This window comes from Typopeltis vanoorti, chromosome 3 (genome assembly GCF_054136105.1).
Source record: "Typopeltis vanoorti isolate ZY-2024b chromosome 3, IOZ_Tvanoo_1.0, whole genome shotgun sequence".
NCBI classification, from domain to species: domain Eukaryota; kingdom Metazoa; phylum Arthropoda; class Arachnida; order Uropygi; family Thelyphonidae; genus Typopeltis; species Typopeltis vanoorti.
This window is the reverse complement of record NC_143551.1, coordinates 24,183,421-24,201,050: the sequence shown is the minus strand read 5'-3', so window position 1 is coordinate 24,201,050 and position 17,630 is coordinate 24,183,421. Positions and strand designations below refer to the sequence as shown.

Genomic DNA, 17,630 nt, shown 5'->3' with positions numbered 1-17,630 from the left:
GACAAAAACATGAGGATTTGCACAACATCCATTTATAGTTTCGAAATACTACCATACTGAACCTGCTTTGCCAACTGCTATTTTTTCATTCCATCTTCCATTCTCTCAGGAACAGCCTTCCTCATGATATATTATTCCCCCAGAAAACAATTTTCAGTTATTAAAAAAAAAATTCATCAGCATCATCAGTTTCCTGATATGAACCCTGAAGGGGTATGTATATAGGCTACTATGACAGCACTACATGATTAAGTGTGCATTATTATCACTCTCCAAAAACATTTTCCTCCAAATTAGTCTATTACTTCTTAGCATTCCAATACTGTCATATCTAACATTAAATCTTCTAAGACACTTCTGATTGAATCAATCCACCTAGATCTCAGTGTTCCTTTTTTTTTTTTTTTCTGCCATCTTAGTAAAACACCTGTTTTGCTAACCTTTCTTCTTCCATTCTATTTATGAGCATATCATCTTCATCTTCAATTAGCTCTGCTCACACATTCTTGAATGCTAAACAATGGCAAGTTCTTTCTTAATATCTTCATTTTTAATATGATTCTAATATAATATGATGGTGTGATCTTTGATCAAGTGCTTTATTTCTCACCCAACTCTCAGATTCACAATTAAAACTGTTTGAACACCATTTTGTATACTGGTAAGTGTTTTGACTAATTTCTCTTTTACACCATATACATTTATTCAACCAGCTTCACACCATACCAGTTCTGTTCTCTGTTGTCTATTTCCATATTTAATTTGTCATCTTCACTAAAAGCTAACTAAATAGCTGAAAGATTTTACTCATTTTATAGTTTCTCATTGAGAATGCAATTGATGAAGTTTTCAATGCTGCTGGCAGTTTTCATAGTTACGGGTTTTTTTTATATCTGATTTCCATGCAAAATTTGCTACAGCTCCTATGCAAATTGGTTAGAGGATCTTGGCGACTTGTACTGGATGTTCAAAAGTACATCTCATTTGCATAAAGCAAAGAGCCAATTCTAATATCAAGTTTAATGCCATTTTTTTTCATAATGGAATCCATATAGATGATGAATAAGAATGGATATAACATGCACCCTTGTCTTACACTGGATTTTACATCAAACCATCTTCCTGAATTTCCTTCAATTCTAAATGCTGATAACTTAAATATACTCTATTAATCTGTATCATGTTCCATTCATCCAACATGCCCTTTCCAGATCTGCAAAATTAAGTACAGATCCTTGCTATATTCCCATAATTTCTAAACCATATGTTCTCATCTCATCTTCCTCTTTTACATTGCAGTGTCGAGGGTTTATTAATCATCGGACCTCAAACTGTTCACAGGGTAAGGTAGTCAGTCCTACACTCTGGTGCATCCTATTTCTGTAGTATTGAGTTCTCAAGGCTGGTTTACCTACTTTGCGGGATGAAAATCCCCAGGATAAACTGGGGAGAAAAACCTACTGTCCACGCCCAAGACCGGCTACCTTGGCTGATGATGATCCTTTAGCTCCTCATATCACCGACGGGATTTGAACCTAGGACACTCCTTCCCCAGGCATATGGTTGTGAAGCACACAGCCACTAGGCTAACTGCATGGCCCATATGTTATAAAATGAAAATCTGATCTCAAAACTTCTATTTGGCATGAACCCAGCTTGTTTTTTTCTTCTACAAATTTTCTCAGCTTCTTTTCAGTATGCTTGCATAAATCTTACTTGGAACACTTAGTAGAAAAACTGCTCTGTAATTTTTACATTCAGCTTTACTGCTTTTTTTTTATATATGGGTACTATGAGAGCTCTCCATACATCTGGAATTTCATCTTTTGACCAAGACCTCTGAAATATACCATGTAGCAACTGCAAATTTTTATACCTACATATTTAAACATTTCTAATTAAATATCATCTACTCCAGCTCCTGTTCCATCAAAAGTCTGAAACATTTCAGACTTTTGATGGCTTTTTTCAACCTGAAATATTCATATGTACTCCTATTTGCATTCCTCTTGAAAATTTTCTGCTACTGTTCTGTCACTGCTTGTTTGTAAGTCTTTCAAAGTAATTACTCCAGACATATCTTTATCTTCAGTTTCACGTAACCTTTATCACTTTTGATTCTTTTTCCAATATTCTTACCTGCATAAAGGCCATACAAGTCTCTAAATTAAATTCTCATCTTTTTTTTTCAATAATTTGTTTTAACACATGATATATAGCCTATACATGATCTTCCATGTCTGAAACCATTCTGTTATTCTGAGAGTAGACTGTATGCAAGATTTCTAAGTCTTTTATTCAGGATTTTACTGTAAATTTTGTAACCTGTATTCAATAAAACTTATTCCTCTGTAATTTCCATAATCATTTGTTTCCTTTCTTAAATATAGATATAATCTTAACTTTTGAACAATTCTCACATTTCTTCCAACAGTTATTTATTAATTTTAAGAATCTGTAATGTAAATAATCTTCACCATATTTCCAAAGCTGTGTATTTATGCCATTTTTATTTTATTTTAGATACCTTTATTGCTTCTTTTAGTTCTTCTAATCTAACTGGTTCTATATCAGTACTGATTTCTTCATTATTATTTTCTGTTATTAAATTTGGGTCATACCATAAATTCTTATAAAGTTCTATCTATTGTTTCTCTTGTATTATGCTGATTTGTGCTGTATCTCTTTCTTTGTTGTTTAATTTCCTTAATATTTTGTAGGCTATGTTCTGTCTTCCATGTATGTCTTCTATTTTATTAATAAATCTGTCCTAAGAATCTTGGTGAGCTTTCTGTACTGTGGTTTTAGCTATATTTCTTTCTTTTTTTTTTTTTTTTATGTATATTTCTTTTATATTGTTTCCTTCATATGTTCTTGCATACAAAAATACATTGCATACAAAAACATTTGTATGCAATGTTTTTTTTTTCTTTTATTGCATTTTCTATATCTGTGTTTCAGATTTTTAATGTTTTTCTTTTTAATATTTTATTTTTCTTTCCAAGTACTTCATAGGCTGCTTTATGGATTATCTTTATTAAACTTTTCCATTTTGCTACATTTTCACTGATTTGGGCTTCTTTAAGGTAATCTATTAATTGTAACTGATGTAGCATTCTAATGTTTTCTTCTTTTATATCTGTAATCAGAAATAGAACAAGTATATCTGTAACAGATATACTTGTTCTATTTCTTTTTTTTTTTTTTATAATTATTTATTTACTTTCTTTTTTCATTTTGCTAATATTCCTACTTTAGAAACTACTAAGTAATGATATGAAAAAATTTCACTTCCTCTGTAAACATGCATCTTTCACAAGCGGAGCTATTTTCTGATTGGTAATGATATAATCAATTATAGATCTTGTTCCTCAACCATTCCAAGTGTATTTATTTATATTCTTTTTTTGAAAAAAAAAAGTATTGGTTATTCTAATATTATTGAAAGTACAGAAGTCTAATAATTCTTGACCACTATTATGCATGCAATTTTTTCCTAAGACATTTGGGATTGGATTATTTCCAATTCTAGCATTAAGATCTCCTGCTATTAATATATAGTCATTTTTATTCAAACAATTTATTTATTTGTTTTTGTAGTTCTTCAAAAAATTGTTCAGAACACTCTTTCCTGCCATTTTCAGGGTCATATTTAAGTACCTCTATTTGTTTTTACTTTAACTGTTATAAGTCGATCATTTACAAAATTGTACTTTCGTATTCTATTTTTCCATTTATTATCGATTAAAATGGCCACACCACTAGAATTCTAGTATGTTGGTCCACTACACTATATAACATAGTAAAACCATCTATATCTTTCCTGTTTCTGTTATCACAGCCATGTTAATTTTTTCCTAATTCTAATTCCGTTGTTGATATGCTTCAAACATTCCACGTAGCTACTTCTAAAACGTCCGAGATTCCTAATTATTTACCTCGATTCTTACTTGGTCACATTCCGTTGTTTCGGTCCAATGGATTATTCCATTTCAAGCATCTGAGTTGTAGGATTTTTTTTTTTTGGGTAAGGTATAGATCTTAGTCTGGCCACTACCTTTTGACCTGTCCAGGTGGGAAGGTCCTACCAGCAGCTTAACTACTGCTGGCATAGCTCGAGGTCATCGGCGCCATCAAGCCTCCTTACTGCATCAAGGTGGAGATACCAATAAGGAGGACATAAAAACTATAATTAAAATTAAAAGAAACACAAATAAATTTTTTTTTAATTTAAAAAAAAAATAAAAACTATATTTGCTTAATTGTAAACTAGTAGATATCATCAACTTAAAATAATAATCCCCTTGTTCACCAAAGCAATTAGATTATGCTGCCATTGTTCAAAACATTTCTGGAACACTTTGTATTAGTAACCACCTGAGGATGCTTAAGGGTCAAAGCTGTAGAACTGAGAGGAGACATCCACATAGTCTTTAAAGGAATGCAGAGAACCGACTAGGGCTTCTGACCTAATGTCCAATCTTCACTTTCTCATGGTGCACCCTGTTAGGTATCTACCTGGATGCTGAATGAATGAGGATGGGCTGGCAATATGGGATTTAGCCGACCAAATTATATTCTTATTGGATTAAACCATAATATGAAATGATGGTACAACATGACATAATTTCATGCTGGCTAGGACATCCCTAAGTTAAACAAGGTTCCCATTGTTTTTGCCAGAGAATCAGGGCAAACAGCAAAAATTCAGCTACTGGAAAAAATCCTAAAACATATCCCAACTCAACATCACCAGAGCTCAAGATTGGTAATATCAACATAAGAAGCCTGAATGGCAAATAAAGCTAGCTGAAGATTTGGATAAGTACCAGATCGACAAAATTGGGATGACTGAAACAAAAAATACAAAAACTGGTGAGATCTTTTGAGCAATAAATACAAAACGTTATATTCAGGCAATGACAATCAAGGAAAAGAAGGAGTAGCCATAGTATTCAACACTAAATACGAGGCTAATCTTCTTGAATGGCAAACAGTCTCAAGTAGAGTGATATGGGCAAATATCAGAATGGGGAACTGGAAAATGAGACTTATTTGTGCCTATGGTCCCACAGAAGATTCTACTAAATTCTCAAATAATTCCTCCACTTCTACCTTAGTAGAAGTGGAGGAATTATTTGAGGGTTTTGAGAAAGCAACTGACACAATGAAAAAGGAAAAGTTGGTCAGGGAACCAAATGGCAGAGTAGGAAATGATTGTCAGACATAAAAAAATATTTTGGGAAAATTTGGAGAAAACAGCAAAGCTAATAATAATGACAAATACCTGTTGGATTTCTGCTCAGGACATGGACTGGTTATTACTAACACCATGTTCCAACATAAAAATGTGCACAAATTCCCATGGAGAGAAGAGGCAAGAAATAAGAAAGTCTCGTTGACTATATTATTGTTGATAGTGATTTTTCTCACTGGTACAGGACACTAGAGTGTACAGATTATTTGAAATTAGAAGTGATCACCATTTAGTCTTGAGCAGGATAAAATTGAATTTATATTGAAAAGAAGAATATATAAGAAAGTCTTAAAGGGAATAAAAGTTGAGCTCTCAGATGTGAACTGTAGACTAAAATACACAAACATGATTGAAGAAAAAATGAAAGAGTTTGAGAACAGGAACCAAACATTGGAGATTCAGTAGCAAGCCCTAAAGAAAAACAATGATTGATTCAGCCAAAGAGGCATGTGATGAGGTTGTCTTCAAGGATAGAAAAAATCAAAGCTCGATGATGGACACAGGAAGTTAAAGAAGCAGTGAAGGAAAAGAAGAAAGCATATCAAAAGTTCCTTGCAAGTGAGTCAGCTTGTGCTTTTAGAGAATACAGAGACAAATGTAAGAAAGCTAAACACTGCGTAAAACTAGCTAAACAAAAGTCATGGGAAGACTTTTGTAACAACATACAAAATAAATATCAAGAAGTGGCAAGATATTCTGGATGTTGTTAAAGAAACTCAGAAATGGAAGAAAGAGTGCTGTAAAAGGAATCACAGATGACAAAGGTGACATGAAAACTAGAAAAAAAAAACATATCCTTGATGTATGGGGTAATTAGTTTGAAAAATTGCTAAATGAAACAAGCAGTGATAGCATAGTGATAAAAAAACACTGACCAGGCATAACAATCAGGAACACATATCCATATTTGAAATAGAAAAAGCCATCACAAGCCTGAAATGTGAAAAGGCAGCTGGAGTAGAAAATATTCGACAAGAAATGCTCAAGTATGGAGGTATAAAAGTCTTACAATGCCTGCACTACATATTTCAGAAGGCCTGGAACTCTGTCCAGGCCTTCTGAAACTATGGAATTCCAGGATGAATTCCATATGATTGGAGAAGAGCTCTCATAGTACTCATATATAAAAAAGGAAATAAAACTGAATGCCAGAATTACAGAGGTATTTCTCTACTGAGTGTTCCTGGTAAGATTTATGCAAGTATACTTGAGAAATGATTGTGAAAGGGAAGCTTGGTGAAGAACAAGCTAGATTTTGGCCAAATAGAGGCTGTCACGATCAGATTTTCACTTTACAACAAATAGATGAGAAATCATGGGAATATAACGAAGATCTGTATTTAAATTTTGTAGATCTAGAAAAGGTATATGAGAAGGTGCCAAGAGAAAAGCTATTCAAAATACTACAGTTATATGGTGTCAATGGGGCATTATATCAACCAATACTACAGTAAAATCTTGACGTTACGCGGTAGGTGGGACCAACAAAAAGGGTGTAAGTCGAATTCGCGTAACTCGGGATATAATTTTGCATGTAATTTTAAATACAAACATACAATTGGGACCAAAGGTTTACAAACCTTTGGTCCCAATTGTATGTTTGTACACCTATATTTTTTAAGAAATATAATCATAATTGTAATTTTTCGTACATAAAAAAGAGAAAGTTATTTCGATGTCGATGGTTTCATAAAATCTAATAGATTCGTCTGACGGCATAATTGGTAATTAGTTTACGGAATTAACAACGCAAATGAAGTATATTAATTAAAGGTAACTTTAATGAATCACTTCTATATTTCGGCAACGTCACATTGCCATCTTCAGGAACATAAAGATATGGTATGTGCATGCAGGCACTAACACAAAGCAAATGAGGAAGAAAGCAAGAAACTAATATTGTTCCTAAAGTCCTAATGGTGCCCTCTTGTGGGCTAATTTGGTAGTCTTGGCTGTTGGGCTGAAGTTCTCATAATGTAAGTCTCCCAAATTTGGGGTAGTTTCATGCACCCAAATTTGTTGAGGTTAGGAACGTTTTTTAGAGCTGCTGAAGATTCTTTGAATAATCTTTCGTATTTAAACTTGCTGCGATGAATTATTTTTGTTTTTTTCCACCGAATTTTATGGTGGGTATCTAAGGCATGGTCTGCCAGCCCAGAGCGGCTGTACTGGTGAAACCGGATGTAGTCTTTGTGTTCTGAAACCCTGATATTAGTTGTTCTGCCTGTTTGGCCAAAGTAGGACAATTTGCAGCTGCAAGGGACCTGGTATACACCAGGTAGGTCTAGGGGAAGTGGTTGGTCTTTGGTAGAGCGGATAAGGGATGCCAACTTTTTATATGGTCTGTAACAGGAAGTAAGGTCATATTTTTTGAGGATATTGGTTATTTTCTCAGAGGTGCCCTGGATGTAGGGGATGGTGATAGACATGGTGTAATCTTTATTGTGGAGGGGGGTTGTGGTTTACTGGTTTTAGTATTTTTTGGATTTTTTTGGGGTTATAGCCATTGGCTAAGAAAGTGTTGAGGATGTGGTTTAGTTCAGTAGTCAGGGCCTTGTCATCTGAGCAGATTAATTTTGCCCTGTTATATAGTGTTTTTATAACCCCATATTGTTGTGAGGGGGGGGGGATTGCTGGTGAATGTATCGGCCAGTATGGGTGGGTTTTCTGTAAACAGAGAAAACCAAAGATCCATTAAGCTGGCGGGTGATTAAAGTGTCTAGGAAGGGGAGGGTGTTGTTTTCCTCTTTTTCTAAGGTGAACTGGACTCTGGGGTGTTGGTTGTTTAAGTGTGTTAGGAAGGAGTGGAGTGTGTCTGAGCCATGCGGCCAAATAGCAAACACATCATCCACATAACGAAGCCAAATAGTGGGTTTTTGTGGGGCGGAGTTTAAGGCTTTCTCTTCAAATGTTTCCATAAAAGAAATTGGCGAAGGGTGGGGAAAGTGGTGAACCCATGGCTGTCCCCTCTATCTGTTTGTAGAACTTTCCTTGCCAAACGAAATAGCCTGAGTTCATTGTGAACTGAAATAGGGCTGAGATATCGGGAGGAAAATTGGCTTGGATGAGCTCAAGGGTTTCTTTGAGTGGGACATTAGTGAATAGGGAGGAGACGTCAAAACTGACCATTATGTCAGTGTGTTGGAGTGCGAGGTTTTCTATACTGGCTTTAAAGTGGGCTGAGTTTTTTATGTGTGAGGGTGTGTTGCCAGTGTAGTGTGTGAGTGTTTTGGCTAATTTATATGTGTGGGAATCAATGCCATCCACTATGGGACGCAATGGCACATTTTGTTTATGTATTTTTGGGAGTCCATATAATCGGGGGGGGGGTCTAGAGTTATAAGGTTTAAGTTTGTTGGTGACTTCCACAGGCCAAGAAGTGACTTTCTTAAGGAGTCTGTGGAGAGTTCTAATCTGAGAGCTGGTTGGATTGTATTCAATGGGGAGGTAAGTAGTACGGTCTAACTAAAGCATTTAGCTTACCTTTGTAGTCTTTTTGATTGAGCACCACAGTGGCGCTTCCCTTATCAGCTTTGGTGATTACTATTTTTTTGTTATTTTTCAATTCTTGTAGGGCTGCATATTTGTTTTTGGATAAGTTGGTTTTTGGAGGTTTGGCTTTAATCAGAACACCGTCTTACGTTGTTGGCGATATGGTTAGGCAGGTTGCGAATCCCACGCTCTATTTGGATCATGATTTCTTCAGCAGGTATCCTTTTAGGAGCTAGGGCGAAATTGTGACCACGTGAAAGTGCGGTGAGTGCTTCAGGCTTTAAAACTGCCGACGAGAGGTTCACTACAGTGTTGAGCGGTGGCTGTGGTAAGGAAGTAGAATTCTTCGTCAGGTTTTCATATTTTTTTACGTGCTGACTACGTATTTTTTCGAATTCTTTTCTTGCCGATGAGCATGAGATGTCATGAAGTATCGACCATAGATCACGGCCGAGTGTATTCGAAAGCTCTTCCTCTAGCGCCCGTAAGGTTTTGTTTTCGTCGGCAAGGAGAACGCGCGTCGCGGTAATTTGTTCTCTTAACAGGGCGAAGCTAGTGCGGTTATAAATGCGTAGAGCTTTCTCTGAAGTAAAACGGTGCTTCAATTTGACACAATTAGGGATCACTTTGTTATCCCGGCAGCGTTTTAGGAACGTCAGACGATTTATTTGCCTCGATATCTTCAACCTCAATTTGCCGTATTGACGGGCCTTTTGTGCGATTGCATCTCCGTGGATGATGTTTCACCAGTACAGCCGCTCTGGGCTGGCAGACCATGCCTTAGATACCCACCATAAAATTCGGTGGAAAAAAATAAAAATAATTCATCGCAGCAAGTTTAAATACGAAAGATTATTCAAAGAATCTTCAGCAGCTCTAAAAAACGTTCCTAACCTCAACAAATTTGGGTGCATGAAACTACCCCAAATTTGGGAGACTTACATTATGAGAACTTCAGCCCAACAGCCAAGACTACCAAATTAGCCCGCAAGAGGGCACCATTAGGACTTTAGGAACAATATTAGTTTCTTGCTTTCTTCCTCATTTGCTTTGTGTTAGTGCCTGCGTGCACATACCATATCTTTATGTTCCTGAAGATGGCAATGTGACGTTGCCGAAATATAGAAGTGATTCATTAAAGTTACCTTTAATTAATATACTTCATTTGCGTTGTTAATTCCGTAAACTAATTACCAGTTATGTCTAACCAACATATAAGCGCCTTGCTACTAGAATGACGGCATAATGTCTTTTTCTTGTCACACAAAATTTCTTCATAGCTAGCTAATGATTTTTTTATTCCTTGCCTTGCGGCTACAATTCGTTCCTCATTAGAATCTATGTCCTCCAAAATCTGTAAACCTTTCTTTTTGATTGTTCTTACTGTGGATTCCTGTAGATCGAACTTCTTTGCTAGCTCAGAAATTTTCATTCCGTCTTCAAAATCTTTAATAATGTTGAGTTTTGTTTCTAAAGTCAATGTTTTTCTTTTCTTGCTAGCTGTAGAAGAATTGGACTTGCTTCTTTTGGATGACATTTTTATTTTTTATGTGATAAAATTTTTATCAAGAACATAACATTAAACAATCGCAAGGTTTGTAGACTATAAAAATTGTGTATGAATGGAGATAACACGAAACACATCAGTGCTTGTTCACAGCATGTGCGACACTGGTGAATGCGGATGGCGACTGAAAGATACGACTAGTGGTGAGGCATGAAGGGAATATATATATATAAGAAACCACGTAACTCCGGATTCGTGTAAGTTAGGGTATGACTGTATTTGAGTTGTAAGCCAGCAGACAGAATTGAAGTACAGGAAGATGGTTTGATGTTAAATCTGGTGTCAGACAAGGATGTAAATTATCCCCTCTGTTATTTATTATCTATATGGATCACATTATGAAGGTAGGTATTAAACCTGATATCAAAATTGGAGATGTTAATCTTACGTTTTACTTTATGCAGATGATGTTATGCTTCTAAATAAATCCAGTACAAATCTGCAACATTCCCTGACTAAATTGAATAACTGCTTAATAGATCTGGTATGAATGTCAACAATAACAAGACAAAGACAATGAAAATAGCAACTGCATTGTGAATGGAGAACCTACAGAACAATAACACATTTCAGCTACTTAGGCACGATTTTTAGTGAAGATGGTAAATTAAATATGGAAACAGCCAAAAGAATTAACAAAGCTGGTATGGTAGGAAGTCAACTGAATAAATTTATATGGAATAAGAGAGAAATTAGTGAAAACACTAAATTAGCTGTACACAAGACAGTGTTCAAACCAGTTTTAAGTTATGGATGTGAGAGCTGGGTTAGAAGTAAAACACTTGCCCAAATAGAGACTGCAGATATGAGAGTCCTGAGAAAGATTAGGGGTATGAACAGATGGCATGAATGGCAATATCATATTAAAAACGAGGATATTAGGAAAGCACTTGACATTGTTAGCTGACCTAATCTCATGTGGTATGGTTTCTTAAACAGAAACAGAAAGATTAGCAAAACAAATGTTGTATGCCAGGTTGGCAGGAAAAAGACCCAGAAGAAGACCAAGATATAGACAGATTGATATGGTAAAAAGTGCCCTAATAATGTTGGGGTCTTCACAGGTAACAGATTGATTTGAAGGAAAATTGTAGTTGGGAAGTTAGTAATGATGCAAATTTTTCATGTACTACTATCATATCCTGTACACTCCTTGAGGGTACATATCTGGAATTTGATGATGTGACCACCTGAAGTCAAAAATGTTGGATATCAGAAAGTCTGTGTTCATTCAGGTCATTCTTCAGTTTAGGAAACAGCCAAAAGTTGCAAGGGCCAAGTCTGGTAATATGAAGGACAGTAAAAAATTTATTTTATGATTAATTTTTTAGCCAGAAACTTGCAGACAGCTATTCTAATGCATCTTTGCAGAATTTTTCTCATTACCAAATCATCTATCAAAATCTTCCTCACTATTTGTCAAATTTAATTCTTCTACCATTAACTGTACACTTAATTATTTGTTCTGAAGTAACTGTAGAATTCTTTTCACATGTTTATGGTTATCCAAATCTTTCACAATCTCTTGTGTGTTTCCATCTTACCATTAAATCTTTTATTCTACTCAAATACTAAAATTTTTCATTGCATCGTAACCATAAACCATTCTTAACACAGGTGAATGCACAAAAACTTGATGCTAATGCACTGTTGCAAATTCCATCACTCATTTTTCCACTAAAAGCAAATGCACACACATACAAACTCTAGCACACAGCTTGGAAACTACTGACTTTTGATATGACAAGTAAATAGCACAGTCACATGGTTCTGCAGGACTTGCCACATAGGCAATAGCAGGCCATTCCAGGAATTTATTTGTCTCACCTTGTAATTAAATTTTTGCACTTGATTTGGACCCCCCCCCCCCACACACACACCTCCACCTGCAGGAACGACATCTCTAAAAATGAGTAAAGTCTATTGATGGGAGGTTTCTTAAAAACTTGAGAAAATCTCAAAAAGTGAATCTTTCACTCTCAGTAGCTAGTGCATTTTCAAATTTTTCTGTATACTAGCCTTTCTATCATCACTTGGACAAGGTACTTAGAGAACCTCTATACTTTAAAACCTTCTTTGGCAGTTTGATGCATTCCATGATCTATCAACCTTTCATAAATTGTATACCCAATGACCTGTCTAATCTAGGTTAATCTTAAATATATTCTCCTTTTATTTTATTAAAGCATCTTCTGATATTGCTATGTATGTGTATTTTTTTTACTAGTACAAGTATACGTTATTAAAACAGATTTTATAATAATATCACAAGCTCATGATAATAACTAATGAAACTGAATATTAACTTGATAAGGAGATATGTACAGATATTTTTGCCTATGTTTCAAGATATTATCAATCTGTACAAAATCAGATTATTACTTAACTAGAATAAATAAGAAATCAAAAGTCAATAGCATAAAGATGGAATGCAATGACTATAACATGTGTGTGTTTAATGAAAACAGAGCAGTAAGAGCCATAAATAACATTGTCTAATGAAACACTATAAAAAAATGTTTTTTAAAAAAGGACCCATGGGGGATGTTTAACAAAACTTCACACTAAGGGAAACAATTAGTTCTATTTAAATTCAGTGTGGTAATAAGGCTTCAATGCAAGAATAACTAAACCTTTTTGATTTTGATATTACTTAATTCCTTCCTGTTGTTTTTCTTATTAATGTGGGTAGACAAGAATACCAGCAGTCAATGGTCATACTACAACCCTAATTTGGACCTGGCAAAGGATCCTTGTTTTATTCCAACAAAACCACTTTTGCATTAAAACACTTTGCCAAATCCAAATGAGGGTTGTAGTATGACCGATAACTGCTGGTATTCTTGATTACCCACATTAATAAGAAAAATAATAAATAATAAGTATCATTAAATTAATAATAAAAAATAAGAAGGAATTCAGTAATACCAGAATCAGAAAGATTCAATTATTCTTAACAGAACAAAACTAATCTATATAAAGGATTAAAGACACAGTGAAAGTGGACTTAATGCAGAGATTCTGCAATATATGGATAAAAGATATTCAATTTCATAGGTCTCAAATTTTTTAACTTACTTTGTAAGTGCTCTGCCAGTTAACTTGAGTAGAGTATCCTTCCATAACCCAAGAATGATCTAAAAGTTGTTCAATACTGATTCTCTTTTCTGGATCAACTTGTAACAACTGTGCAAGCAATTCTTTACTGCTTTCAGATAACCACAGTGGCTTTTCATATTCACCTTTCTGAAAAAGAAGAAGGAAAAAAAAAGAATATTCCATTACAATAACTTCAATTAATTACAATCATCTTTGCTTTTACTGATTTACATCACTTTTATTCTTATTTCTGCTTTTCATGAAGATCATATCTCAAATATATAATAAAGTAAATCAAGATAAGCTAATGATTTTATAAACCATTATATATATCCTTGTGTGTGTAATTCTAGAGGAGGTATATAGGATGTAGGAAATTTTTCCACTTGGTTATACTATAAATTAAAGATAGCAAGAAATTATATACTTGGTTCAATCCTTTACCCAAGTGTAAACAAACAACGTTTATGCCTGAAATATTTTCAGGACTGAGGCAAATTGTATACAGAAGCTAATGACTTCATATTACTTGCATTAGTATCCCATAATGCAAAACACATATCCTTACCGAAATGTATAATATGACTTCTGCATTACTTCAACCTTAGTATCACCTCTAGGTCTGGCACCCACTGATGAGACCTCAATAAAGGTTGAAACCGGTCTGGGTAGCCACCCTTCCCATAATGCACAGCACTATACATGTCCATATGTGCTTTTGAAACAATACAATTGTAATAGACAAAAGGTCTAAAGGCCCATTTTGGTGCCCTCTAATGCTGTAAAAAACATTACAGCTATGTGGGAGTTGTTCTTAAGATAACAGTCTCCCAAATTTTTGACAAATTAATGCAACCATATTTGTTCAGGTTAGGAGAATTCTTCAAAGCCATGGCTGACTCAAAAAATGATCTTTCAGATTTGTAAGGACTTCTAAATAGCACATTTATTTGCTTGTGAAGGAGTGTCCAAAGCATGATCTGCTAGTCCTGACTTGCTATAATAATAGTAGTGAATATATTTTTTTATTTGTTTATATAGAGAAACCTGTTGAGAATTCAGGACTAAATTTAACACACGTGAACCACAGTATTACGTAAATATTTCATCCTAGGTATCTTAGGACATCATCAGTACAGTAGAACAATACTAGGAATGACACAAAAGTTAGGGCGCATACGTACAATGGAATCCAAATTGCATGCAGTGACGCACTGCGGCCTGAACTTAAATTAGATTAAATTGATTAATGATTTTTGATCTGAAATATAAATGAAATTTATAAATGAAATACATCTGAAATAAAATATTTACTCTACGTATTGAATCTTTGCTGTTTTGTGTTGGATTAAGTTTACCATGGAGATTGAAAAAGACAACGAGTTATCAATTTTAGACGTGCTGCTCATCCATTCACCTTCAGGTATTCTTATAACAACAACAGTTTACAGAAAATCAACTTTCACAGGTCGTTATATTCTCAAAGAATCTGCCCATCATCCTTGTCAAAAAACAAGAATCATAAAATGTTTAATCCGACGAGCCAAAACTAATTGTTCAACTTCTCATTTATTACAGAAAGAACTTTCGACTATCAAACATCACATGAAACTAAATGGCTTCTCCGAAAAGAGTACACAACATCTTTTCGATTCTTACAATCCAACACAAAACAGCAAAGATTCAATACGTCGAGTTCCAATTCCTTACATTTCCGGGATTTCAGAACCAATTTCAAGAATTCTGAAGAAATATGATTTAACAGCCACTTATACACCTGTTAACATATTATCCATTCATTTTCTTTCTTCTAAAGATAAACGCTCAACTATGTCTCTACCTGGTGTGTATCACATTCCATGTAACTGTAATCTCTCCAACTTTGGACAAATTGGACGCTCTATAAGAAAAAGAATTCAAGAGCATCAATCATCCATTCAACACAACAAACCCGAAAAATCTGGATTAGCTCAGCATGAAATAGAAACAAGTCACAACATCCTTTGGTCCAAGACTCGCCTCCTACACAGATGTCGCTATAAATTTGAATTTCAATTAAAAAAAAAGTGTGGAGGCCTTACTTCAACATCCCAACTTGAATTGTAATGACAGCATATCTGTATCAAAAATTTGGGAAAGTTTAATCAGGATAACACATTAATTTTTTTTTTTTAATTTCCTATATTAGTCTAATATTATTTAAGATTATTACATGAATTTCTGAATTAATATCTTTAATTTAATTGTGACTCTGATAAAAAATGTTTATTCTTTTAATACTTAGCGATATGACATCACGCAGCTCGTTCTATTTGTGAATGATCAATTATTCGTATTCCACCTTGTTTTTTAAAACTATTCCTATGTAGCCACTGAAGATGGTCTGTAATATTTAGACTGAAATATTTGGCAAATTAAATAATATTCTTGTGTAAACATGTATATATTTTATAATCCTAATGTCACAAGTATCTTTAAAGAATCATAATTATTGAGGGATTTTTAATTATTAAAAACAAAGTCAAAAATTGTCCAAAGTCACTTAAACGCAGAATACACAATACACTCAATATGTTTCACATTCAAAATTGAAATGATGCTGAAAAAAATGTAATTGCATATCACGCTGTTTTGTCAATCCAAATTTGAAGCAGAATTCAAGAAATCAAACAGCGTAATGTACACCTATGTTACAGATTAAATATTTGGATAGATCAGTCTTTCTGAAACTTCAGATATCCCCTTCTTTAATTTTCATTATTACCAAGTACCTTATCAAAATAATAATAATAATAATAGGGGAGCTTAACGGTCAAAGCTGTATAACTGAGAGAAGACCTCCAAATAGCCCTTAAAGGAATGCGGAGAACCGACCAGGGCTTCTGACCTAATGTCCAATCCTCACCTTCTCGTGGTGCACCCTGCTGGGTATCTACTTGGATACTAAACGAACGAGGATGGAATGGCAATTTGGGATTTAGCCGACCAAATTGTATTCTTATCGGTTAAACCAAAATAAAAAATGATGGTACGACATGACAAAATTTCATGCCAGCTGGGGCGTCGCCCGGTTAAACAAGGCCCCTGTTGTTTTCGCCAGGGAACCAAGGTGAACAGCGAAAAGTCAGCTACTGGAACAAATCTGAAAACAAACCCCAACTCAACATCACCAGAGTTAAAGATCGGTACTATCAACATAAGAAGCCTGAATGGCAAAGAAATGGAGCTAGCTGAGGAATTAGATAAGTACCAGATCGACATAATAGGGGTGACTGAAACAAAAAAGACAAAAACTGTGAGATCTTTCTGAGCAATAAATACAAAATGTTATATTCAGGCAATGACAATCAAGGAAAAGAAGATTCAACACAAAATATGAGGCTAATCTTCTTGAATGACAGTCAGTCTCAAGTAGAGTAATGTGGGCAAATATGAGAATGGGGAACTGGACAATGAGACTTATTTGTGCCTATGGTTCCACAGAAGGTTCTACTAAGGTAGAAGTGGAGGAATTTTTTGAGGCTTTAGAAAAAGCAACTGACACAATGAAAAAGGAAAAGTTTGTCCTTGTTGTGGATCTGAGTAGCAGAGTAGGAAATGATTGTCACATATACAAAAATTATTTTGGGAAAATTTGGAGAAAAGAGCAAAGCTAATAATAATGGCAAATATCTGTTGGATTTCTGCTCAGGACATGGACTGGTTATTACTAACACCATGTTCCAACATAAAAATGTGCACAAATTCACATGGAGAGAAGAGGCAAGGAATAAGAAAAGTCTCATTGACTATGTTATTGTTGATGGTGATGTTTTCTCCCTGGTGCAGGACACCAGAATGTACAGAGGATTTGAAATTGGAAGTGATCACTATTTAGTCTTGAGCAGGATAAAATTGAATTTCATATTGAAAAAAATAACATGTAAGAAAGTTTTAAAGCGAATAAAAGTTGAGCAGCTCTCAGATGTGAACTGTAGTCTAAAATACACAAAGATTATTGAAGAAAAAATGAAAGAGTTTGAGATCAGGAATCAAACCTTGGAGATTCAGTGGCAAACTCTGAAGAAAACATTGATTGATTCTGCCAGAGAGGCATGTGGTGAGGTTGTCTGCAAGAACAGAAAAAATCAGAACTCCCTGGTGGACACAGGAAGTTAATGAGGCAGTGAAGGAAAAGAAGAAAGCATATCAAAAGTTCCTGTCAAATAAGTCAGC

At 34.7% G+C, this 17,630-nt stretch overlaps 1 protein-coding gene across 1 annotated transcript in view; it reads right to left on the bottom strand.

The window, feature by feature from the left end:
* Positions 1–17,630, bottom strand: part of LOC150107996 (maternal embryonic leucine zipper kinase-like) — a 201,144-nt gene that overhangs the window by 78,201 nt on the left and 105,313 nt on the right. Inside the window, exon 9 of the mRNA XM_090415504.1 lies at positions 13,395–13,562. Within this exon, the coding sequence (XP_090271630.1) occupies positions 13,395–13,562 (168 nt within the window). The remainder of the gene's footprint in view (positions 1–13,394; positions 13,563–17,630) is intronic.